We start from the raw sequence: 26,652 nt of genomic DNA on the forward strand, positions 1-26,652 counted from the left end.
TTGGCATGTGGCTGTCCAGTTTTGCCAGCACCATTTGTTAAAGGTACTGTCCTTTTCCCATTTTATATTCTTGGCTCCTTTGTTGTAAATTAACTGACCATATACACATTTTTTCCTATTCTGTTCCATTGATCTATGTGTCTTTTCTTTGTCTTTGTTTTGTTTTGTTTTTTGTTTTTTTAAGGTAATCTCTATATCCAACATGGGGCTAGAACTCACAACCCTGAGATCAAGAGTTGTATGCTCTACTGACTGAGCCAGCCAGACATCCCTGTGTCTTTTTTTATGCCAAAAGCAAACTGTTGTCATTATTATAGCTTTGCAACATAGTTTGAAATCAGGAAGTGTGGTGCCTCCAGCTTTGTTCTGTCTCAGGATTGCTTTGACTACTCAGGGTCTTTTGTGGTTTTACTCAAATATTAGGATTATTTGTTCTGTTTGTTTGAAAAATGCCACTGGAATTTTGATGGGGATTGTGTTAAATCTGTAGATTGCTTTGGGTAGTGTGGACATTTTAACAATATTAATTCTTCCATTCTATAAACATGGAGTGTCTGCATTTGCTTGTGTCTTTAATACCTTTCATCAGTATCTTATTGTTTTCAGTGTACAGATCTTTCATCTGTTTGGTTAAATTTATTCCTAAGTATTTTATCCCTTTTTATGCACTTGTATGTCCGACATAATTTTAATTCTCTTTAACTGTAACATAAGTATAATGAACCAAACATTTGTTTCAATCATTGAGGCTGTTTGTTAACATTTCCCTAGTGTGAACAATACTGAGTGTCTTTGAATATAATTCTTTGTGCATGTATCTGTATGTAGGATAATTTCTTTTAACTAGGCTTACTTCAGTATGAGCATTTTAAACATAGTATTTAAGGGCTTTTGAAACTGCTGCTTATTTTCATGTATCCTTACTGACCCACAATATTATTTTAAGTTTCACCTATTGAATAAGATAGGTGAAAATGATATTCTTGCTTTTATTTCTTTGCTTCCTTAATGTAGTAGAACATTTTCTGTATATTTATTGGTTCTACATATTTTTTCTTATCTTAACTGCTAATACAGGCCTAGAGAGCTTTTTGACAGGAAGAAGTTTTTTCTTCTCTAAGCAGATGCCTCAAGCTGTATAGCACTCTAAATGAAAAGGCATTTCAAAATGGCCTCCCTCCCATAGTGCAGTGGGAACTTTGGCAGCTGAAGCTAGGAAACTGCTTCGTACTTAATCCTGGCAGCACATACTAATGCCTGGGCTTCATTCTTAGAGATTCTGATTTAATGGTGTTTGAAAACTTCTTGAAGCTCCTAAAGTGATTCTTAGTGTGCAGCCACCTAACCTTCAAAATTTGGTCCCAAGGCTGCATCCCATTTTTCCCATCTACAGGGCCCAGGGTTTTTATTTAAAGCATTCTGTTTCCTCTTAGAAAGTTATTTTGCAATAATATTCATTATTCAGTATTTGTTCTACTTTTATTCCATGAGAGCATCTGCATTGGATACCTTTGAAGATCAATCTTATTTATTTATTTTTAAATGTTTATTTATTTTGAGAGAGAGAGAGAGACAGCACCAGTAGGGGAGGGGCAGAGGGAGAGAGAAGAGAGAGAATCCCAGGCAGGCTTCACGCTGTCAGCACAGAGCCTGATGTGGGACTTGAACTCACGAAACCATGAGATCATGACCTGAGTCAACATCAAGAGTCAGACGCTTAACCAACTGAGCCACCCAGGCACCCCTGGAGATTAATTTTGAATCATTCCTTATACTAATATTTAATAAGTACCTATAATGCACAAAATATTGTGCTACACACCATGAAACATGCTAGATAAAATCAAGTATGGCTCTTCCCTCAAGATTATTATAGTCATGGGGCGCCTGGGTGGCTCAATCAGTTAAGCGGCCGACTTCGGCTCAGGTCATGATCTCACATCTCGTGGGTTCAGGCCTCATGTCGGGCTCTGTGCTGACAGTTCAGAGACTGGAGCCTGCTTCAGATTTTGTGTCTCCCTCTTTCTCTGCCCCTCCCCTGCTTGCATTCTGTCTCTCTCAAAAATAAACAAACATTAAACAAATTTTTTTAAGATTATTATAGTCAGGAATAGGAAAGGAAATGTGCACACAAAGGTACAAAATGCGTTTGTGCCATAAAAGAGGTAGTAACAATGGAGAGAAGAGGAAGGTGAATTGATTCAAGATGGGATGGTAGATTACTTCATGGAAATGTATGTTGAAGATGAACTTTGATTTGGACCAATAGAGCAATTAGTAATCCTTTACTTTAAAAAAGTATTTCGTAGTTTATAAAATCTGTCCAAAATTACCCATTTAATCCTTAAATGGTTCTATAAAATAGTTTAATTGGACTATTATTAGGATGCAGGTTCTGAAATAAAGTTAAGCTGTAGTGTGATAGGCAGAATAATGATGTGACAAAGGGGAATTAAGGTTGCAGATGGAATAGTTGATAATGAGGTAACCTGAAAATAGGGAGATTATCCTGGATTGCTGAGGTGGACCTATTTAAGGGTCCTTGAGATGAATCTTTAAAAGTGTAAGAGGGAATGGGCCCCTGGGTGGCTCAGTCAATGAAGCATCCATCTTTGGCTGAGGTCATGGTCTCGCAGTTCATGAGTTTGAGCCCCCCTTTGGGCTCTGTGCTGACCACTCAGAGCCTGGAGCCTGCTTCAGATTCTGTGTCTCCCTCTCTCTCTGTTCATCCCCGGCTGGTTCATTCTCTCTCTCTCTCTCTCTCTCTCTCCCTCTCTCCCTCCCTCCCTCCCTCCCTCTCCCTCTCCCTCTCCCTCTCTCCCTCTCTCCCTCTCTCCCTCTCTCCCTCTCCCTCTCCCTCTCCCTCTCTCTCTCAAAAATAAAGATTTAAAAAAAATTTTTTTAAATAATAATAAAAGTGTAAGAGGGAAGTAGAACAAGAGCCAAAGAAAGAGATGATGACAACAGAAGCAAGATCAGAGTGCTGCAAATTGAAGACTCCACTGTTGCTAGCTTTGAAGATGAAGGAAGGAGGCCTTGAACCAAGGAATTTGGTCTCTAGATGCTGGAAAGGACAAGAAAACAAATTCTCCCTTAGGGCCTCCAGAAAGGAATGCAGCCCTGTAGATACCTTGATTTTAGCTTAGAATGAGACCCATTTCGGACTTCTGAACAGCAAAACTGTGAGATAATAAATTTTGTTGTTTTAAGCCATGGCTTTTATGGTAATTTGTTCTGGCAGCCATAGGAAATTTAATACAAGTAGAAGACTATCAGTGTAGGAAAACTAATGAATTGATATGCCATTCAGGGCACTCCATGATTAAACTCCAAACTGACTCAGTTCCACTGTCAGCGGTAGAAAGCCATGAAATATTTTTTGAGCAGGGGTATAAAAAACCGTTTTGGTGTTTGCCAGTTCAAGAGAAGAAAGACTGGAGGTAGAAAAACTACTTAAGCTTGTAATGTTGGTGCTAGGCAGTTTCTTTTGGAAACTTTTGCCTCTTGAGGAAGATTAAGTCTGGCTTGTAGAAGACTATGATTATATCTTCCATTTAGTTTGTACATCACTAAAAATCCCATTGCCATTGCAACAGTTCAGCTCCTTCCCAGATTCTGTGAAAAATATAGAAAATATGGGAGAAGTGATCTTCATAGCCAATATGGCCTATGAGATTGGTCTCATTTTATTCTCTTTCACTTTGTCTTGCTATAACCCAATATAAATCTAAAGACCAGAGGTTTCTAAATGAACATCAGCTTTATTTGATGGCTTATCATCTGGAGAACTTAGATTTACACTAGCATGTGCTTTTTCAATACATAATTATTATTTTTAAAGAAACTTGATATCTTCATAGGCATAAATCTGTTTCACTATAAACTATAGAAGTCTCCCAGTAAAAAGAAAGTTAAATATTAACAAAGCATAAGAGTCCATTAAGTTAACTGAAAGGAGCTCGAATTTTAACTCCTTTTATGCTAGTTAATAATGTTGCCCATATTCTTATCAGTTTTTGAAGTCACAAGTCTTAAAATTAGCCCAAACATGTCTATGTTAAAATGGAATGCAATATTTAAGACATTAAAAATCCTATTCATGGGGCTCCTGGGTGGCTTAGTCGGTTAAGCGTCCAACTTCAGCTCAGGTCATGATTGCACAGTCCGTGAGTTCGAGCCCCGCATCAGGCTCTGTGCTGACAGCTCAGAGCCTGGAACTTGCTTCAGATTCTGTGTCTCCCTCTCTCTCTCTGCCCCTCCCCTGCTCATGCTCTGTCTCTCTCTGTCTCAAAAATAAAAACATTAAAAAAAATTTTTTTTAATCCTATTCATTGTATTTAGTCATTAGTTTTTTGTTTTTTTTTTTTAATTTTTTTTTTCAACGTTTATTTATTTTTGGGACAGAGAGAGACAGAGCATGAACGGGGGAGGGGCAGAGAGAGAGGGAGACACAGAATCGGAAACAGGCTCCAGGCTCTGAGCCATCAGCCCAGAGCCAGATGCGGGGCTCGAACTCACGGACCGCGAGATCGTGACCTGGCTGAAGTCGGACGCTTAACCGACTGCGCCACCCAGGCGCCCCAGTCATTAGTTTTTTTTAAGCTGCAGAAGGTTCAGAAGGTTTTCTGAAATATGTGTTCATATTTATAGTATTTACTTATTAACATTTACTAAAAACAGTCAAATTTGATCATAAATGAACAGATATTTGAAACCAAGGGCATGTTTTGTGAGTACAAACACGTTAATAGCCTTAACATACAATTTGTTGTTAGTATTTCACTTTAATCAGAACATATTTTTAGTGCAAACATATATATGTAGTGTAAATGCTAACATTTTTATTTAAATAGGGATGGCAGGAGCTGTATTCTGAGATACATGCAAACTGGTAGCACAAATTAATGTTTCACTGACATTATTGTAAAATGTGAAGTTTTTACATTGGCTTGCTTTTAGATTTAAATTATCATGAGAATTGAACATGTAATGGTCAGAACTTTCTTCAGAATTTTGTCATTTGAATCTCTGACTTCTGCAATACATAACAGTAAAAATTTAGACAACTGTTTTGGCTACAAACTGATTTATTCAATAAGAGCTTGAATCATAGTCTGAGTCAAGAGTAATAGAATTGTTTCTTAAGATACTAAGAAGTTATTTTTAGGAGCTTCTAAAATGTATTCTTTGTTTTGAAGGGTACTTTTTCTTTCCAGAAGTTTAGGCCTTATGAGGAATTATCTATTCTGGATTTGTCACAAATACTCAATGACTGTATAAATAATTAAGTCTTGTTCAGTGAATCATGCACTTTCGGTAAGAGATTGAAAGCCTTTTGTAAAACTAAGTCATCCTGACGAAAGGGATATTTTAGATAGAATCAAATTGATTCACATGTTTCCTTTATTTCAAATATGAAGAGAAGTTATTTCTAAATATATTTAAACTTTTAATATATAATTTTGTAATTACTAGTAATATGTGGTCAGTGTTCATGTGTTCATCCAACAATATTTAGAGGGTATTATTTGCCATATGTATATATGGCATTATATATGGCATATACAGATATGGTTTGTGTATATATATATATATATATTTGCTATATATGTATGTATATATACATATGTATATACATGTATGGCATTATAAGATAAACACAAAGAGAAAAATATTCAAAAGCACAAAGGAAAAAGAAATAACTCCATAACCCCACTTTCCAAGGATGACCACTGTGAACAGTGGTTGTGTGTCTATGAGCATTTTGCTGTATCTATTATTTTTCTAATTCATACAATTTTTAATAAAATGGAAATGCTCCAAATATGCTGTTTAGTAGCTTGCTGCTTTTGATGCTGTTGATTTGAAAAACTAAGAAAAGATGATAGTAAATAACATTTCATTTAAAAATCTGAAGTTAAATATCCTTTGAAATATATCATGGAAATTGGTCTCCTCCCCCCATTTAAACCAAAATTTAAATCTACTTTAAATTCTTGGCAATTTGAATTTGTCCTTCGAACTTTTGAACATCTAAAAATAAGTAATTTAAGCTTCACTTGGTTCGATTTAAATGAAATATAGAAGGGGCGCCTGGGTGGCTCAGTCGGTTGAGCGTCTGACTTCGGCTCAGGTCATGATCTCAAGGTTTGTGGGTTCAGCCCTGCATTGGGCTCTGTGCTGACAGCTCAGAGCCTGGAGCCTGCTTTGGATTCTGTGTCTCATTCTCCCTCTGCCCCTCCCCCACTTGTGCTCTGTCTCTCAAAAATACATAAAAATGTAAAAAAAAAATTTTTTTTTTCTAAATGAAATATAGAATTTCCACTCAGGTTAGTAGAAGCTAACAGCACTTAACTGTGTCAGGGACTGCTGTAAATACTGCATCATGTATATACTTCTCCCATTTTGTAGGGGAAATTGAAACACTAAGCCTTTAAGTGACTATAGTCCACCCATCTAGTAAGTGGCAGGAGCAGATTCATTCCGGACCCTGTAACTCCATGATTGATCTCAACCACTATGCTGCCATCATAGCTTTTGTAGTAACTATATTTTTAACAAATCACAAGTGACTTGTAATGTGAAGTGATTCATTGTAATATATTTAATAGAATTTTTTTTCCTCTGTGCTGCAAGTAATGTAAATCTTAGCAAATGAGATGTAATTTATTATTCACCCACCTACCTCCAGCATCTCATGCTAATCTTTCTGCCCTGTGAACCTCCCCCACCCCAACCTATTATGCTAGTCAGCTTCCTTGGCTTCTGTGGGTTGCCGGGGAAAGGCGCGATATGGGCGCACCCACCAGCACTAGGTGCGGGCTAGGGCTCGGCTGCCGGGCAGTGGGGCGGGGCTTGGTGCCCTACTGCGGAGTGCGGAGTGCGGGTCTGGAAACCGAGCGTGAAGCAGCTGTGTAATCCTCTGGATGCGGACCAGGGCGCTCCTCATTCCCGTCGGGGACCTGCTGATTGGCTGGTAGTGGGCTCACGTGACCGACATGTGGCTGTATTGGCGCAGCCCGCCTGGGTGTCACTGGAGACGGAATGGAGGTGCTGCTGGGCTCGGAAATGGGGTAAGTGCTGGAGCCACGATAGCCTTGCTTGCTGCGGGGGGAGGGGGACGCGGTTTTCCCTCGCACTGTCTGAAACCGGTGGCCTTTCCTTGGCACAGGGTCTATTGCCACATGCCAAGCCAGGAGGCAGGGGCGTCTCCCCCCTTCCCCCCACTGCAGCACAGGAGATGGATTTCCTGTGCTTCTGATCCTGGGTTTTTGACAGAAGAGGAAGAAGGGGGGAGGGGTAGGAGTCTTAAGGGGAGTCTGGTGAGAAAGCTGTTTTTGAAGCTAGAGGAGGTTTTGTTTTTATAATGCCTGTTGACAGAGTGCAATAACAGTATCTAAGGAAACGGGTAGAGGACAACAAAGAATGGAACATATTCATGGCGAGGAGCAAAAGCTCTAGCCCATTGAAAGGCTTTTTTTCCTCCCTGGCCACAAGGACATATGCAGTGGTAGCCAAGAGGGGATACAAAGCTGCTGCTGATGGCTGATGTGAATCTAGTGGACAGGGCTACTTCAGAGAGGAGGAAGGGGAGGAGGCAGATACTGCAGAGCTTGAGTGATGGTTTTGGTTGATTGGAGAAATTTTGGTCACCAAAGTGCCTGCTTTTGCAACACATCTAAATGAACAGTAGTCTCTGAATAGGGTGGCAAAAAGATACCAGCGTCTTTGTTAGTTACAAGTCGAAACGGTAGTGGCATTTTGTAGATGACTGCAGCAGTGCTCTTCTCCCTCTGTTAGACCGAAAAGACAACTGCAGAGGAATAAGAAACCTTGCAGCAATGCTGGTGGTAGAACTCCTTTTACAAGAAGCCATAGTTTATAATTGTAAACTGAATAGGAGAAAAAAAAATACTTAATTTTTTAAAGTAGGAAAAATACCAGGCTGTGAATGTTTTGGCCGTAGGATGTATCAGACACTTGATTCTACATCATAGAAGAGATGTTCAAATTCTTTCCTTTAACGTAAATCCTATAGGAAATGTTAATAAATTATGTATGAAGCAGTGTGGCTCTTTTCCTTTGTTAGTGTAGCTTTATGCCATCAACTAGGTTGTTCGAGAATAAATCACTATAATGTGAATTACTTTATGAAAAATTAGTAATAGATTTTTCATAGGCTTAAGATTTAAGATCTGTATTAAGTAATTTTATATTACTTTTGGTTACTTTTAGATATAATTGAATAAACTCCAAAGGCAGATATTTTAAATTAAAGCACCAAGGTTTTTCTTTTAGATTTATTTGTTTAGTAAACACTCATAAGATATACTCTTGATACAGAGTGTTTTCATTGCACTTATTTTTTTCTTGCTAAAAACATGTTTTCAGATTAAATATGATTTTAAATACCTTATCTTTATACATATTATGACAGCCAGCCTGCCACACCTCCCTACTCCCTGAACTGGATGGCATTGGCTTTGTAAAGCCCTCGAGGATCAGGGACAGTGTCTCTTAAATAGTGCTTATGTGGTAGAAAGTCTTCTGAGAACCTGTAATTTTGTTTTAGTAATTTTTTTTCAACATATTAAGGAATTGGACTTGAATAAATTAGACTATGTAAAGTTTTCACTGATAAATTAAAGCAATTTTGTTCTTTATTTAAACAATTATTTCTACTCTAAGAATTATTTGATCATGTATATCAGGGTTAATAGTCCTTAAGATCTCTTTTTTAAATCTGATGGAAACTGCAGCTAGAATTAAAGATGTCACATTAAAGTTGCAAATGAAATTTACTAGCTAATACCAGTCATTTCTTTGAACCTCAGTTAGCATAGTCTTTGGGAGTTTATGATTATCTTACTTTACTATTTAAATACCTCAGTGTAGCATTATTTTCATTTTAAAGTGTTAAGAGTATTCTTAACTATGTTGTGACTTTATCCAAGGTCATGTATTGTAAAAGGATATAAAGGGCATAGGTCTATAAAATATTTCATAATATCTCTTACTACATAATATACAGAATAGTATGTCATAGAAATTATTTGAAAAGTAATATGTCATTGACAAATTATTCATTAAATGAAAAATAAATCTTACTTGGTTTTGAGTTTCTAACCATGATAGAAGAATGCTTTGTAAAATATCTGCTAGCTAAGCAAATGGAGAGACAGCAGTTTTCATAATGACATTCATAACATCCTTTTTTTTTTTAAAGAGCATCTCATTAATCATGCACACTTTTAAATAGAATAACATTAAATTTTAGTACTTTCTGGAATTAAATAAATAACTAAATTAAGAAAAGTTGATTTCTTTCCTCTTGTGGTGTGAAATACCTAACATAAGACTGAACTGTTGATTTTTGTGGTCTTTGAAATTGAACTTTAAGGAACTCAAAAGTTAAATATTCATAAATATGCCCGAGAACTGAATCAAAAGCTATTTATTGACGCTGTGTGGATTTTTGTCCTATCATTCTTCTCTATTTTTTAGTGTCATTAATTACACATAATTTAACCAGTCTTTTTATATTAAATGTTATTCTTAATTTTGACCTTCCCCCTTCCTGCTCCCCTTCCTTCCTTCCTTCCTTCCTTCCTTCCTTCCTTCCTTCCTTCCTTCCTTCCTTTTCTTTCTTTCCAATCTGAGTGGAATATTACTTAGCCCACAAGATGAGATAGAGCACTTTGATATAGAGAAGATGAATAGTACTCAAGGGAGTACATTCACTACATATTTGAGTACCTACTAAAATGCCAGACCTGTAAAATGTACTGGAGAATCAAATAAAACATGGAAACTTACCTCCAAAAAAGAGAACTAAGTGAAATGTCATTGCTAGTTAAAGACTGATTGCTTTGGCTACTCCTAGGATCTTTAAGGGTTTATATCACCTAAAGTATCTTCTAATTTAGAGAAATTGGTAGTTTGCGATTTGAAACACCATGCTTTATAAAATCTGATTGGAATCACAGATGATTCTGAAAAGTAAATTACTTTCAAATATTAAGTGTCTTGACTATAAAGTGAGAAGTTTGGATGAAATGATTTCTAGATCTTCTAGTTCTAATAGTCAATAATCTGTGGTTCTTGATTTCTGTTGGGTCAGCTTCTAGAAGGAAAGGTACACCAGCTCTTATTTTGGCATAGGTGGCTTCTCACATATTATGTAAAAGATACGTTCTCAAAAATTATTTTTTGTAAATCAAATCATGACATCATCAATCCATATAGGGCAAGCCTTATCCCCTTTATTCCCACACCCTACACCCACTCTCTTTTTACGCACTCATTCAAATGTGTTCTTAAACATGCATCAGTTCTTGTGAAATAGTTAGCATGTGTCGTAACTCCCTAACTTTTTAAGGCTGAATAATATTGTATGTATACCACATTTTGTGTATCCATTCATCTGTGGGTGGACTCGGTTTTCTTCCATCTTCAGGTATTGTAAATAATGTTGCTGGGAAGGTGGGTGTACAAATAATCTCTGAGTCCCTGCTTTCATTCCTTTGGGGTATGTACCCAAATTTGTTTTTTAATTTACATAATTTTTGAACATTTTTAACTCAATACTGTTTTTAAGATCTACTTATCTTATTTTATGTCTGTGTAGTTTTTTGTGCTAACTCTTCTGTATAGTGTTATGTAGTATCTATCATTAGTCCTCTGGGAGGGTCCTAGGTTTTTTTCCAAATCTCTTTTTACCACACACACTGCTACATTGTACATCCTACTACATGACTCTTTATAGACTATGTTAGTTTCATACTGCATAAAAAGTTACTGCAAATCTTAATGGCTTAAACAGCAAATATTTATTATTTTAGAGTTTCTGTGGAGCAGAAATTCAAAGTGTAGTCTGCCTTACAATCTCATGAAGTTGCGGTCAAGATGTCAGCCAGGGCTACAGTCATCTGAAGGTTTGACTCAACTGGAGAATCCACTTCCAAGATGGATCTCACATAGTCTGTTTCTCTTGACTTTTGGCAAGAGGCCTCAGTTCTTTGCCATAGGCCTCTCCATGGAGCAGCTTGAGTATCTTCTTGACAGGGCAGCTGGCTTTTTCCCTTGATCCCAGAAAGAAAGATCAAGAAGTAAGCCATCTAAGACATAGTTTCAAAAGTCACACCGCTACCATATTTTCTTTATTAGAAGTGAGTCATTAAGTCTAGCTCACACAAGGGAAGATAAATTAAGCTCTACCTTTTGAAGGAATAGGGTCAAAGAAATTGTAGATATGTTTTAAACTACATGGCCAATGAGAAATTTCAGTGGAATTTATTCCTAGGAGAGGGATCTCTGGATCATAGGGCATTTTTTCTTATTGCTGTTGTAACAAATTACCGCAAATTTGGTGGTTTGAGACCACACATTTATTATCTTACAGCCCTAGAGGACAGAAGTCTAAAATGGTTTTCACTGGTTCAAAATTAAAATAGCAGCAGTACTGCATTTCTTCCAGAGGCTACAGGGGAGAATCCATTTCCTTTTTTTCTAGCTTCTAGAGGCCACCTCTATTGGCTTGTAGCCCCTTCTTCTGTCTTCATTGTCAGCAGCATATTAAATCTCTCTCTGACTCTGACCCTTTGTTTCTGTTGTCACATATGCTTTTCTGACTCTGACCCTTCTGTCCCCTTAGAAGAGCCCTTGTGATTACCTTAGGTCCACCTATATAATTCAGGAAAATCTCCCCGTGTCAAGATCCTTAACTTAATCATATCAAAGTCCCTTAAGCTATGTAAAGCAACACGTTCATGGGTTTCAGGGATTAGGATGTGGACATCTTCTTGGGGCCATTGTTCGGTCTACTGTAGGCATATATACACACAGTTCTTTATTTTTTTTTTAAGCTGAAGTTTTGTAGTTTTTGTTTTTAAGTTAGTTATACTTTTGGGAATGAAGGTTACTTTTTTAGGTAAATTCAGATTTTCGAGTACCAGATTTGTTTAAAGTATAGGGTATAATGTCACTCATATGGTAAATATAACATTGAAGAGTATTGAAATAATATTCCACCAACTACTTTTAGATTTTTGGTTTTATTATCACTTAATCTATGTCAGTGTATCACCTACTTCTGATATGGTTTATAATAGAAACGTTAAAGCAACATGGCCTCCTACCTTTTAGGCTCGTTATCATACCATTTCTGTAGCTACTCTGTCCAAACCTCTTCTTCCTCACAGTATGAAGACACCCAACCACAATGTGGTTCCAGACCATATTTATGCTCTTACTTCCCTCTTTTCCCTAATTCCTCTACACTGGATTTCAGCTAAATTAAATTGCTATCTATTTTCCCAAATATACATCATTTTTCTAACCTCTGAACTTTGATCATGCTGTTCCTTTTTCTGAAATACTAACCTCTTACCTTTATGTTTGTTGCTATTTATGCCATCTTTCAAGTCCCTTCTTAAATGGCTTTTGCATTCTCAATGTTTTTCCTAATTTTCTCAGCAAGGTATTACTTCCATAGCATTCTATCAAATGTTTTTTAATACAGATTTGTATTTATTTTTATTTTTATTTTTTTTATTTTTTGAGAGAGAGAAGGCGTGGAAGGGGGAGGCAAAGGGAGAGGGAGAGAGAATCTTACGCAGGCTCCATGCTCAGCACGGAGTCGGATGCAGGTTCTCAAAATCATGATCATGATGTTATGACCTGAGCCAAAATCAAGAGTTAGATACTCAACCACCTGAGCCACACAGGAGCCCTATATTTGCCCTCGGATTGTAAATAGTTTGCATCTTAGCCTGGTTCCCCTGTAAGTCAGAATCTTGAGATAAGGCCTTGGATGAAGTACTTTTTTTAGGAAGTGATTCTAGCAATACAGGGCTAGAAAGAGTTAAGTGAAAAGGGACAGCCAGAATAAGTATAGGTTCTCAAGTCAGTTGTCACTTTGGAAAACGGTGGCTTGATCTGTTAGGACTTTCTGAGGAACCACATAGAATTAATTATCCAACCATAAAAAGAGTATATATACTAGCTTCCATTCCCCTTTAGTCAAAGATTGCCCCATCAAACATTCATTCTTTTATCGGTTGTACATGCATGAATGTCGGGGACCCATGCTGGGGTGTCTCTAGGACAGAAAGCAAAAGATACCCGGTATAGCTAATGTACAGTCAGTTTACATCTGAAGTTAAAGGCAACCAGGAGAATGTAAGGTGGTACACAAACATCTGATACATTTGTATACTCACCTGATTTACCCATGCTGCTAGAATATTACTCCTTTGCTAGATAATAAGATACTTGAGAATAAGGAATGTTTCAACTTATCTTTCCCCTTGCATTGGTCTCATAAGGCTCTTGTGACAGAGTACCAGACTAGCGGCTTAAAACTGTAGAAATCTATTTCTTTACAGTTCTGGAAACTAGAAATCCGAAATCAAGGTTTCATCAAGATTGGTTCCTTTCTGGAGATACTGAGGGAGAATCTATTCCGTGTCTCTCTCCCTAGCTCCTGGTGGTTGCTGGCAATCTTTGGCATTCCTTTGCTTGCAGCTGCCAGTTTTTGCCTCCATTGCCTCCCCTGAAGCAAACTCCAGTTTTTGCCTCCATTGTTACATGGCATTTTCCCTCTGTCTTGGTGATTCCAACTCTTCACTTGGTCTTGTTTTAAGGATACCAGTCATTGGATTCAGGGCCCACCTTAATCTGTTAAGACCTTATCTTAACTTGATTACATGTGCAAAGACCTGCTTCCAAATAAGGTCACTTTTCAGAGATACTAGGGGCTAGCTACCTGTGATTCAATGTATCTTTTTGGAGAACACATTTCAACCTAACAAAATCTCTATATAATATTTGTATGGTGTCTTGTGAATAGTAAATTGTCAAATGTTTGTTGATTTCAATTGTATAGCCATAGAGAGAAATCCATCATCTTACTATTTAAAAAAAATTTTTTTAACGTTTATATATTATTGAGAGAGAGAGAGAGAACGCATGTGCCCATGAGTGGGGGAAGGGCAGACAGAGAGGGAGACACAGAATCCAAAGCAGGCTCCAGGCTCTAGGCTCTGAGCTGTCAGCACAGAGCCCGACAGGGGGCTTGACATCACAAACCGCGAGATCATGACCCGAGCCAAAGTTGGACATCTAACCAACTGAGCCACCCAGGCGCCCCCATCATCTTACTATTTTAATGGAAAAGTCATCTTAGACATTCTTTGAACTTGTATCCTCTTTTTCTCTTCCTTGCTCTCCATGGCTGATAAAGCACTGCTTCAGTTTATTCCTGCTTGTTATTTGTCTTTTTGTGGCTGTCACAGAATAAAGCATTTGGGAATTAACAAAAGCTAAGTATTCGAGAGGTGGCTGGGTGGCTCAGTCAGTTGAATGTCTGACTCTTATTTTGGCTCAGGTCGTGATCTTATGGTCCTGAGATTGAACCCCGCATCAAGCTCTGCACTGAGCATGGAGCCTGCTTACGATTCTGTGTCACTCTCCCTCTGCCCCTCTCCCCCGTTCATGCTCTCTCTCTCTCTCCTAAAAACAACAAAATCTGTCTAAGTGTTCAATAATAAACTTTGTCTTAAAGGTGGAGAAAACAAAACTCATCAAAAACTCAGCAGCAGCAGAAAGACTCATTATTGGCTGGAGAGGACAGGAAGATTTTATGTTAAGGCAACAGAACTATGCCTTAAACGATGGAGATACTGCAAAGCAGAGGAAAAAAGGAAGGGACATTCAAAAAGGAGACAAATTGTGAACAAAAGTACAAAATAGTCTACACGGGATAATGAGGAGGGATTTGAGAAGGGTTATATTGAGACCTAGTAGAACATAAGTTTGGAAGGTAGACTTAACCGATATAACAGGTCATGAAAGCCACATAAAGATAGTATTATATGGTCTTTAAAAGCATGAGCATTAGAAACAGGAGTTTGAAATCTGGCTTAGCAACTTGATTTGTGTTCTTACGAAAATTATTTAGCATTTTGAAGTCCCATCCCTTAACTCTAAAATGGTGAGTGATAGCTACCTTACAGTTTTGAAGATTAAATGAGATATATATGTAGGGCACTTGTACTACATAGTGTATTTTAAGTATGCAATAAATGGTAGACTTTATAAATTTCACATACCAAATACACAGAAAAGCACATATAAATGATTTAAGTGATAGAACTTTTTACACTTTTTCCTTTTTTAAAATTTCAGTGGGTTATTTCTGAAAATTAGTCATGTTCTTGGCCACAAGGCAAACCTTAAAAAATTCTGAATAGTAGCAGTTTTGAGGGCAACAGTCTCCAGTCTAATAAATAATCAGTTAGTGGCAATAAAAAAATGACTCAAGTCATTTTATACACTTAATAATTGAGAAAGATCTAGTTTCCCCCTAGATCAAAGAGGAAATCTATTGAAGTTCTGAATTGTCAAGAAATAAAAAGGAAAACACTTTATACTAAAACCTATGGGACATAGCCAAGCTTACACTGAGAAGAAAATTAATACCCTTAAGTACTTATATTATTAAGATAGAAATTGATAAACGAACATGTAAATAGAGTAAGGAAATAAATGAATTAATATTCAGTTTAAATAACAAGAACAAAATAAATCAGTTGGAATTAATGTAATTAGTTAAGGATAAATAAAGAAATGAATAAAGTAATAAAGTTGTAGAAAGGATATATAACACCAAAAGTTTATTTTTTTGGTAAAGATCAATAAAACAGATGAAACACTACCAAGTCTGATTAAGAAAACAAAGGACCAAAAGAGCACAAATAAGAAAAGTGGCAAATTTTTAATTTTTTTTTCAACGTTTTTATTTATTTTTGGGACAGAGAGAGACAGAGCATGAACGGGGGAGGGGCAGAGAGAGAGGGAGACACAGAATCGGAAACAGGCTCCAGGCTCTGAGCCATCAGCCCAGAGCCTGATGCGGGGCTCGAACTCACGGACCGCGAGATCGTGACCTGGCTGAAGTCGGACGCTTAACCGACTGCGCCACCCAGGTGCCCCGAAAAGTGGCAAATTTTTAAATGAGAGAACATATACAACTCTGTGGTAATCCACTTGAAAAGCTAGAAGAAATAATTTACTGGTGAACTATTAATGAATCAAATAATAAAAACTTAAAAGGAAAATGCCTAAAAATTATTTACTGAAATCTTAAGAGCAAGACTATAAAATGGTGAAACACTAAACCATTCCTATTAAAATCAGGGATAAGATCACTATTCAACGTTATTTTGAAGTTTCAAGCTAACAAGATAAGGAATGTGTAAATACTGGGAAAGAAGAGACAAAAATTATCTTTACTTATAATTTACATAATTATACCCAGAAAATACATAAGAAAAACTATGAGAATTCATGGGATAATTTGAGAAGGTGGGTGCGTAAGGAATATGTATTAAGTAAAATCAGTAGTTCTTACCGGTATTAGCAGTATCTGGCATGGAATGGTGTTTATTCACGGCAAATAAAACAACAACAAAAAACCAAATAAATTTTATAGAAAAGGCATAGGAACGTTTCTTGAAAAAAAACTAGAAAATTTGATTGAAGGACTTGAATTATTCATGACAGAGAGAAGTTAGATTTAGTATCATAGAAATGTAATCTGCCTCAAATTAATAGAAATGTAATGCAATAACACTTCTAAGTATACATGAGAGTTTAGCAAATGATAAGAAATAACATTTCTGTTCAGTGGAAAGGAAATGTTTTATTTAATAAATAGTGCTGATATAATTGGTTCTCCATATGGGAGACAATAAAGTACTATACTCATACCATATATAAAAAACAACAATTCTATATGAATTAAAAACCTTAAAGTAAAAATAGAGTTTCTCATGCCAGCTAGTAAATTAATCACTGGCATTTATCACCTCTTTCTCCTAAGACCCCATTTAAGTGATAGTAAAAAAAAAGTTTTTTTTAAGGTATGTACTTATAATGCCATAGAGTGAGAGGGAACCAAATAGAGATTGCAGCAAATTTCTGGAAGATGAAGAAATCATGGAAATTAAAAATGATTGCTAAAAATTGATCGAGGACCTTAAGATTTCTTAGTTCTCTGTTGTTTCCAGCGTAGCAGGTTGTTTCCTGTTATTTACAAGTGAAATACTAATCTTGAGAATTTTTCAGTAGCCTTTGAAACTATCTGGGCTACCTTGGGGTGTTTAAATACCTGAAATTATCTGGGCTACCTTGGGGTGTTTAAATACCAGAATTGGAAATTCATGTTCTGGGCCAGGTGTCAGCAAACTGCCATTGTCTTTGTAAAATAAGTTTTATTGGAACATGGTCATGCCCATTTATTTAGGTATTATCTGTGGCTGCTTTTGTGTTAAAACAAAAAGGTGATTGTGACAGAAATCTTAGGGCTCACAAAGCCTTTTCAGAAAATGTTTGCCAATTCAGGTAATTTTGGTGGCCATCTTGGAGCTTGTCCTTACTGGGAATAGGCTTGGATAGACTCCAGCCAAAGTAAGTAGGCATTTACAGAATGCAAGGAAAGGAAGGATTGAGCAAAGAATATAGCAGATAGGAAACTGAATATCATCACCTATTGGGTCTTAGTAGAGAATAGGAAGAGAAGTAGAATGGAAGATAAGGACCTGCATTGGTTGTTAAATAAAGAGAAAAGAATTGGGTGCCAGGGTGACTCAGCCGGTTGAGTGTCCGACTTTTTATTTCCGCTCAGGTCATGACCCCAGGGTTGTGGGATTGAGCCCCACGCTCGGTTCTGCACTGAGCATGGAGCCTACTTAAGATTCTCTCTCTTCCTCTGCTCCTCTTCCCTGCTCATGTGTTCTCTCTCTCTGTCTCTCTGTCTAAAATTTAAAAAAAATTTTTTTTAAAGAAGAAGAATTAAAAATAGGTGAGGACTCTGCTTGGAATTAAAACTTTTTTTTTTTTAGGTGGGAGGGAGGGGAGGGTGGGTGATGGGTATTGAGGAGGGCACCTTTTGGGATGAGCACTGGGTGTTGTATGGAAACCAATTTGACAATAAATTTCATATTTAAAAAAAACAAAACTTTTTTGGTATAATGATTTTTGTATCTGACAAACTTCTTAAATTTTCATAATTTAAAATTTTTATCCTTTGTTAATGCCTCTCCAATCATTATTCTTTCAAAAAAATTTACTGTGTGAAGTACTGTAGGACTTCAAGGATTGTGTTGAATGAAAGTGGTAATAATAGACATCCTTATCTTATTCTTCATTTTAAAAAGAATGCCCCTAACATTTCACTGTTAAAAATGTTTAGCTTTTGCCAGCTTCATTATGTTTCCAGTTTATTAAGAGTTTTTTTTCTTGCATAGCTAATGACTTTTATCAAATGATTTTTGTCTATTGAGATGATCATGATTTTTCTTATATAATATTTTAATGTAGTGAATGACACATAAATGATATAATGTTAAAGTATCCTTTGATTCATAGGATAACCCAGCCTGATTCTGCTATAGTTTCTTTACTGTATACTAATATATCCTGCTTCCTGATACTTTGTTCAGGATTTTTGTATTAATATTCATGATAATATGAGCTATAATTATTTTTCCACTACCTTTGACTTTTATATCATAATTGTATTGGCCTGATAGAATGCATGTTAACTATTATTTCTATTCCTGGGAAAGTTTTATAAAGTTGGAATGATTTGTTTCTTAAATGTTTGGTAGAAAGTGTATGGGGGCGCCTGGGTGGCGCAGTCGGTTAAGCGTCCGACTTCAGCCAGGTCACGATCTCGCGGTCCGGGAGTTCGAGCCCCGCGTCAGGCTCTGGGCTGACGGCTCGGAGCCTGGAGCATGTTTCCGATTCTGTGTCTCCCTCTCTCTCTGCCCCTCTCCCGTTCATGCTCTGTCTCTCTCTGTCCCAAAAATAAATAAACGTTGATTTCTTTAAAAAAAAAAAAAAAAAGAAAGTGTATGTAAAACTGTCTGGATCTGGTGATTTTTTGTGTTGGGAAGAGAAGGGAGAAAATATTTACTGCTCCAATTTTTCAATAGTTATAGAACTATTAAGGTTTTCTATTTCTTCTTAAATCAGCAACCCCCTTCCAAATTTTGTTCATATTCTGTATTTGGTCTCTTCTCGTCTAATCATATTTAGCCTTTTCAGAGAACCAACTTTTTGCTTTAATCTTCAAACTCTACTAAAAGGTATCAAAGAAGGCTTCTCAGCAGACCTCAGACCTTTTTTTTTCTAGAGACAATGACTATATTTTTGTATATCCTTTCGGTGACATTTTTTATGCTTACACAGTCCTTTTAATATAATTACAGGATGGACCATATGAGATGCAATGACCTGCACTCTTTTGGGGTTTTTGGGGGGGGGGGGGTTTGCCTTTTTTTTTCTTAACATCAACTTCATTCTTTTTAATGCCAGTGTAGTATTCCACTGCACAGTTGTATCCTATTTATTTAAAAGTAGTTATGCTTTTATACCAAATAAAAACTCCCACTTGCTTGAAGTAACATACCTGATCTTTTACTCCTACTCTACAGACATCATCAGAGAACTCCAAAAGAGGGTGTATTCCATTTAAATATCTTTAATTAAAAAACAAAACTGTTTCCATAATTTAAGTGCAATATAATGTTCTTAAACATTTAAATCTCTGTTCCTTCTCCGATTCATATTAGTGTGTAATATGAGTAGTAGATGCGATTTTATCTATTTTCTTATGGCTGTCCTTTTGCCCAGTGTCCATATTTAAAGCCCAACTTTTCACATGTATTTGAAATGCTACCTTCATTATGACTAAATTTACATGTATTTACTTATGGATTTGTGTGTGTGTGTGTGTGTGTGTGTGTGTGTGTGTTCCCATGGTTGACCTATTCAAATGATGATATCCTAAGTTTTAAAAACTTTTTAAAAAACTTTTTAAAATAAGGTTATTTATTTTTGAGAGAGAGCACGAGCTGGGGAGAGGCAGAGAGAGAGAGAGAGAGGGAGACACAGAATCTGAAGCAGGCAGGCTCTGAGCTGTCAGCATGGACCCTGACACAGGGCTTGAACCCCAACCTGTGAGACCATGACCTGAGCCAAAGTCAGGCCCCCAACCAACTGAGCCACCCAGGCACCCCCAAAAATGACTTTGGACTTAAAAAAGAGTTGGAACAATAGTATAGTAATTTCCTGTATACCCTTCACTCAACTTCCCAGCTTCCCATAATGTTAACATCTTACATATTCACAGTACAAGTATCAGGACTAAAAAATGAACGTATTGGTACAATGTAGTTAACTATATACTTTTTTTATTTATAAAGGCTTTGTACAATATTTTAATATGTGGTAGTTCTAGTCCTTCTCTTCTCTTTTCATATTTTCCCTTTTTTGCTTATTTTTCCAAATGTCTAGCTACAGAAAACAAAATGAAAACAAACCTTATGTAGCATTTTTACTGGGACTGTATAAGATTTATAAATTAACTTGGGGGAAATGACATCTTCATGATACTGAATCTTTATGTACATGAACAAGGTGTGTTTATATTTCCTCATATATGTTTTGGACTCTTTGTTTATTTATGCCTAAGTATTTTATACTCCTAAAAATTAGAAATAGGGACCTTTCCTTCCATTTCATCTTCTCTCTGATTTCTCTTTGCACATAAAAAGGAAAGATTTCTGTATGTTTTGGACTATGCTAAATATCTCAGTTACCTTATAGTAATATTTAGTTGATTTCTTTGGGATATTCTAGGTATATAATTATTTCATCTGCCAATTTTATTCCTTTTAACTTCATTACTCTAGTGCAATGAGTAACATAGGGGTAAAAATGGGCTTCCCTGACTTTGGAAATAGATCCACTGTTTTCACATTAAATATGGTGCTGGCTTTGGGGCTGATGTCATGTTAAAGAAGAGTCCTTTTACATTCAGTATTCTCAACCAAGAACGGGCATTGTGTTTGTAGAACATCTTTTCATCACCTTTGCCAGGATCATATTTTGTTTTCTGTGTAGATCTGTTAGTATGTTCAATGATGTCGATTTTCTAATAGTGATTTTTATTATAAATTTTAGATTTTCTTTCTCTTTGCTGTTAGTTTTGATTGATTACATTTTCTAGAAAATTACCTATTTAAGTTTTCAAGTTTATTTGCATACAGTTGAGCAAAGTAGTCTTTTAGGATTCTTTTGCTTTGTTCTCTTTCTGTTAGTATTTTCCTCTTATTACCACCTAAAAGTGCTAGCAAATACATATTTTTTAATCCACCAAAACAAAACAATAAAAACAGTTTCACTGATTTAAAAAAAAAATGATCCCAGACTTCTTACATTAGTAATAATGATAACTCCAAATTTAATTCTAATTGAATATCTTACCAGCCTGCAACTTTTCTTCCTCCTTGCGTTAATTTCTTCGGATACTTCTAAGTTTGTTTTTCAGTGAACATTTGGATAAAAGTCTGAATAACAGTCCCGTTGCTTTCTTTTCTCTTAACCTTTCTCTTATGGGGTGAGGATCTCTCTAATGGCATCTTGACTACAGAAAAACAAATTGGGATATTTGCATACTCTCATTAAAGTGAAAGATTCTGAGGTTTTATTAATTTCATGAGCTAAATTTTCAGTTTTTTAATGTTGTTGAGTGACTTGCAATTAAGATCTATTTGGCATGTAATTCTAATCATTGTATAAAAGGTGTTCTAAAGTAAATTTATGATTTCTCAAATTTTGCATCAAGCAGTTTTAACTTAGGGAAGAATGGTTGCAACAATTTAAAAGAATACAAGGGAGTATTACTCCGTGAAACATCTTCTTGTTCCTATCAAATTATAATTGTGATTCTGGAAGGGGGGAAAAGTGTTCAAATGTTTTAATTATCCATATGAAGGGTTGAATTTTTTCCCTTCAGTAAAGAATGCTTCGTCTATGCTCATTTTGCCCATCTGGCTCTTTCTGTGATTGTGTGAGGTCTCCATGTCTTCACATACCTGTGTATACCTGTCTCTTTCCAGTGTTAGTTACCTTTAACATTTTATTATTTTAGTGCAAAGTTGCCTGTTAAAATGTTATTTGAAATAAAGAATTTCAGGGCTTGCATTATTAAATTCTGTCAGTTCCCCACTTCTGCTACATGGTTTTTAATATATTTTCAGACCCGCTTGTTAATGGGATGATGTAAAGCAGATTAATGATCATACCCATGAGTTTCTCTTTCATTTTTGAGATGTCTCTGTACTTTTCAAGTGGCTGAATTACTTCTTTACCTTTTGTCCCTTGGTCACAGGACAGAAGCTTAAAACAGATTGACATTGGGTCTTTCTAAGGAAGATATGTTACATGTGTCTTTTTATAACATATGTTTACGTAGCACTTTTATTTTCAACCTGCCTTTTCTTACTTAATTCTAACAGTATCCCTGTAATATACGTGCTGCAGAAGAAAGCACTAACAGTATCCCTGTATTTGTGCAGATAGTAGTAGATAGCCATTTTACAAATGGTGAAAGGAATTAATATGCAGGGACAAAGATTAAACCATGACCAAGCCTGAAATTAAGACCTGGGTCTCCAAATACAAATCTAGTTCTCATTGTTTTCAATCGTAAAGATTTTTGTCAGTGATTGCCCACCTCCCACGACTCACTTTCCTCCTCAGATGACAATGGGTTGCACCAAATATATCATTAACTCAAAGAAATGGCTATATCAGAGTCCTTTGTTTTTCCTTGTTAAGGGCCTTCCAGTTGCTGAACTCCAATATTGTCTTGACTAGTTAGTGTTATAACCTGGCTGCCTTGATTTGTGTAGTGGATTTTATTACAGAAGCATCTTCTTATGTCAAGATCTTTAAGTATCGTTTACAGACAAACTTTTGTAATACTTTTTAGTTCTAAAAGAATTAAGGTAGGCAGAATTTATTTATTCTAAATTGTGTTTGGGATTAAACTAAAAAAGAGAATCTGGGTCTTCTGAACTTGGTTAGTCTTAATCTAAGTCTTAGCAGTCTCTAATTCTTCATACTAAGGATCTCTTACTACCTAGCTATCTTCCATATCTTTCTTTTCTTCCTTCTTCTTTCAAAGTGATGTAATTAATTGCCAGAGTCTACCTCACTTCTCTTTGACAATTTCTACTTCCAAAATCATCAATTTTCTTTAAATGTCTTTTGGCCTCATTCTGAGCACAGTGGGTCCAAAGACCGCATATGCTATAGCATGGCCTATTATATTCATCTTTTTTAATAAATGTAATAGAACTTTGTATTAGTAATTCTTATTTTTCATCTTCCTATCAAAAAGATTTGAATTCTCAATCTAGGGCTGTCCTTTGTATTCATTCTGTTAAATGGCTACCTTTTTAATGAGGCCTTCTTGAAAGTTCAGAACTAACTACTTCCCCATGGATGATACTTAAGACGGTCCTTCTATCAAAGTGACAAAATGTAATACCTAATCTCATTAATTCACTCTGACTTTAAAGTTATGTAGCTATTGGACAAAATCCATAAATAACGTTACCAATATAAATTTCTTATCAATGCTTATACTTCATTACATAAGTTTTGCCTGTAAGACCAGTTAAAGTATCTTTGAAAACTTGAAGAAAGTCCTAACCTGACAGAAATCTCATCCACCTGTGAAAAGGCAAATGTAATCAAACACTACTGAGGTTCTCTTCTATTTTATTCCTCCTTGTCTTCAGCTAAGACTCCAGTGTTTCATCCTCTTAGAAAGATGCTGCTTGAACAATATTGGTTTGAAACCATTACTGCTAATTAACACAGTTCTTATTAAATGTCTCCAGAGTTTTGTTTCTTAATCCCTTTCTTTATAAACAAGCAGCCACGATTTTTTTAGTAGTGAATTTCAAAATCCTTTTTAACCTTATAGGTCCAAGGGTAGCCAAGGATGGCTGCAGCTTCATATGATCAGTTGTTAAAGCAAGTTGAGGCACTGAAGATGGAGAACTCAAATCTTCGACAAGAGCTAGAAGATAATTCCAATCATCTTACAAAACTGGAAACTGAGGCATCTAATATGAAGGTATCAAGACTGTGACTTTTAATTGTAGTTTATCCATTTTTATTCAGTATTCCCTCCTGTAAACTTGGGGTTAGATACTTTGCTTACTTAAACGTGTATTTTAAGTTCAGCAGTAATATGTAAATTCCTTCCTGCAAAAGTTAACATGTATGTTTTGACCAAAATGTATTAAATTAATCCAGCGAATCATGTAGAGAAAGTAATCGTAAAACCCCAATTACTAGTTAGTTCTTAGTTGTTTTTAAGCTTAAAAATAAGAGACCAGCTTTAGCATCACTATACGGAGGCTGGGTGTTCTGTGTAATTCATAGAAACTAGTCTCACAACTTTAGAGTGTACCTTAATTATTAAAGATAGTCTTCCTCCCCAGCTGTCCAGATCTTGTCTCCACTTAAGTGCTAGAGTGATAAATGATCAAGAAAAATGGAATTCCCTAATGGGAAGAGTCCAGAACTGAGAGTCAGTACCTGGTCCTATTCCTTTTTTTTTTTTTTGCCACAAGTCAAGTTGTATCACCTTTAGAAACGCTTCTGGACTTAAGGTGCCTTATTTGGAAAGTACAGGCATCACACTAGCCTAGATGCTTTCCATGACTCTTTCAAGTCCTGAAATTGGTTTGCCAAATAGCATTGAAAAGTTGTGATAACCTCCAAGAAAAGTTATAAAATACTCAGTTTGTAGTGGGGAAGATATGTTCTAATTTCAGAATAATTGAGGTTAAAATTTTAGCTATTTTAATTTCCAGTTACTTAGGCAGATTATCTTCTCACTGAACTTAATAACTTTATAAATTTGGAGATCATCAACAAAACTGTTAACCTCTTTCTCTTTTAAAAACTCTTCCTGCTTTGTGTTGTTTCTGCCTCTTGGCTATTTTAGCATCCGGGTGCCTGACCCTGTTCTTCCTATCTGTCCACTACTCTTATTCATTTCCTATTTTCTTCTAATTCTTTTTCTGTGCATTTTGAGGTCTCCCTTATTCTTCAAGCTTCTGTACATCGCTGAACTAGTTTGCTCCTCTCTTACCCTTTATAGTCAAATCATAACAGTTCAACCTTTTACTCATATGTATAATTCTGTCTATCCATAAATCTTTTTTACTCTAATTACCTATTTCTGTGGCTAAAACTGTCTTCAGCAATGATAGATCTGTAAGATACCTACTTCCAGTCCTTTTGGACATAAGGTAAACTTTAAATAAACATGTTTCCTCACCACGAACTGTGACCTTAAAAACAGCCAAATCAGTTATCTAACGGGTTAAAAAAGAATAGTTCGCTATTTTAACACTGATCAACACAATATATCTAAAATTATTGTACATGGCATGTGGTTTTAAAAGTTTGAAGATACAGAATTAAAGTTCCCTACAGGACTACTCTTTCATCTACTTTGGGAAGTATATTTTGCAAAGAACTCCTCTTGGCAGGTCTATCTAGACCTTTATAGTACATAATTTTGACATCCCTTTTAACTTTTTGCTTAAGTATTTGAGCAAATTCAGAATTAATTTTTGGGAGACATTTTAACCTACCCTTACACCCATCTCCATGCTGAAGTGGAATGTCTCAGAGTAACAATACAAGTCAGACCCTTAAATTTCTACAGTGGAATTTCAGGTTGACCACTTATCCATGCGGTACAATATTATACATCATGAATAATGAACACTTAAGGTATGTCTGAATTCAACCATGAATTGATTATTACTCAGCAAGTGCTTCTGCAGACATCTTTGCAAAGACGTCCACATATTTCTTTAGGATTGGGCATATGGTATCAAAGCAGTTACAACCCTATAATGAAATTATTTATGTAACTCTCCTTAAAACGCTTTAAGCTCAAAAGCATGAACTATGACCATTTGTTTTGTCTTGGAGTATTGATTTGTGAAAAGACTCTGGGAAACACTGGCACTTCCTACATTGGATTAAAGTTAATCCAAAACAGTAGTTATTTATCTCAAAATCACTTATTAATTATTCTTTGGAATAGATTATATATATAATCTTGAATCATGTTTCCTGTTCATTAACCTGGTTACCCCAAAGAAAGGCAAGGTGGGTCTTCAACTAGATAATTTAAGTATTTCTGAAATTTACACGGTAGTACCATCTAGTGGCAAAAAAGAATACTATTTGCTGTTGATTACAAGGCATTGATACAGATAAGCTACAAAAATATTTGTGTGTGTGTGTGTGACAGGGAAATATGTGTACAATAGTTAGAGAAATGTGAACCCTGACTATATATTTGAAAACATTAAAGAAAAGCTTATTTTTTAGGTATAGTGATGGCATTATGGTTTAGAAAGAATCCCTGTTTAAATATATGTACTGAATTATTTATAGAAGAAATAATATGATGCCTGAGATTTGTTTTCCAAATCAGTTTGAGTCAGGGAGGGGAATAGAGGAAGTGGGTATGGATATAGATGAAACAAGATCATAAGTTTATAATTATCAAGGCAGAATGTGAGGATACATGGGAGTTTGCTATAATGTTCTCCATACTTGTGTAGATATTTGACAGTTTCTGTAAAAAAATAAAATAAAATGGCAAAATAAAATAGATATTTCATGGGATTTAGATGACCTGGAAACCGATAAATACAGAAATTGTAGCTAAATTTAAAAGAAATTATGTACTGTATT

At 35.9% G+C, this 26,652-nt stretch overlaps 1 protein-coding gene across 3 annotated transcripts in view; it reads left to right on the forward strand.

The window, feature by feature from the left end:
- The window catches only part of APC (APC regulator of WNT signaling pathway), a 150,018-nt gene that overhangs the window by 48,432 nt on the left and 74,934 nt on the right, over positions 1–26,652 (forward strand). For all 3 annotated transcript variants that reach the window (XM_047090223.1, XM_047090232.1, XM_047090242.1), the window contains exon 2: positions 23,846–23,998. In XM_047090223.1, the coding sequence (XP_046946179.1) occupies positions 23,864–23,998 (135 nt within the window). In that variant the 5' untranslated portion in view covers positions 23,846–23,863. The remainder of the gene's footprint in view (positions 1–23,845; positions 23,999–26,652) is intronic.

This window comes from Lynx rufus, unplaced genomic scaffold (assembly GCF_022079265.1).
Source record: "Lynx rufus isolate CCGP_SWC_20201006 ecotype Redwood Valley unplaced genomic scaffold, mLynRuf1.p SCAF_1, whole genome shotgun sequence".
Classification (NCBI taxonomy): Eukaryota; Metazoa; Chordata; class Mammalia; order Carnivora; family Felidae; genus Lynx; species Lynx rufus.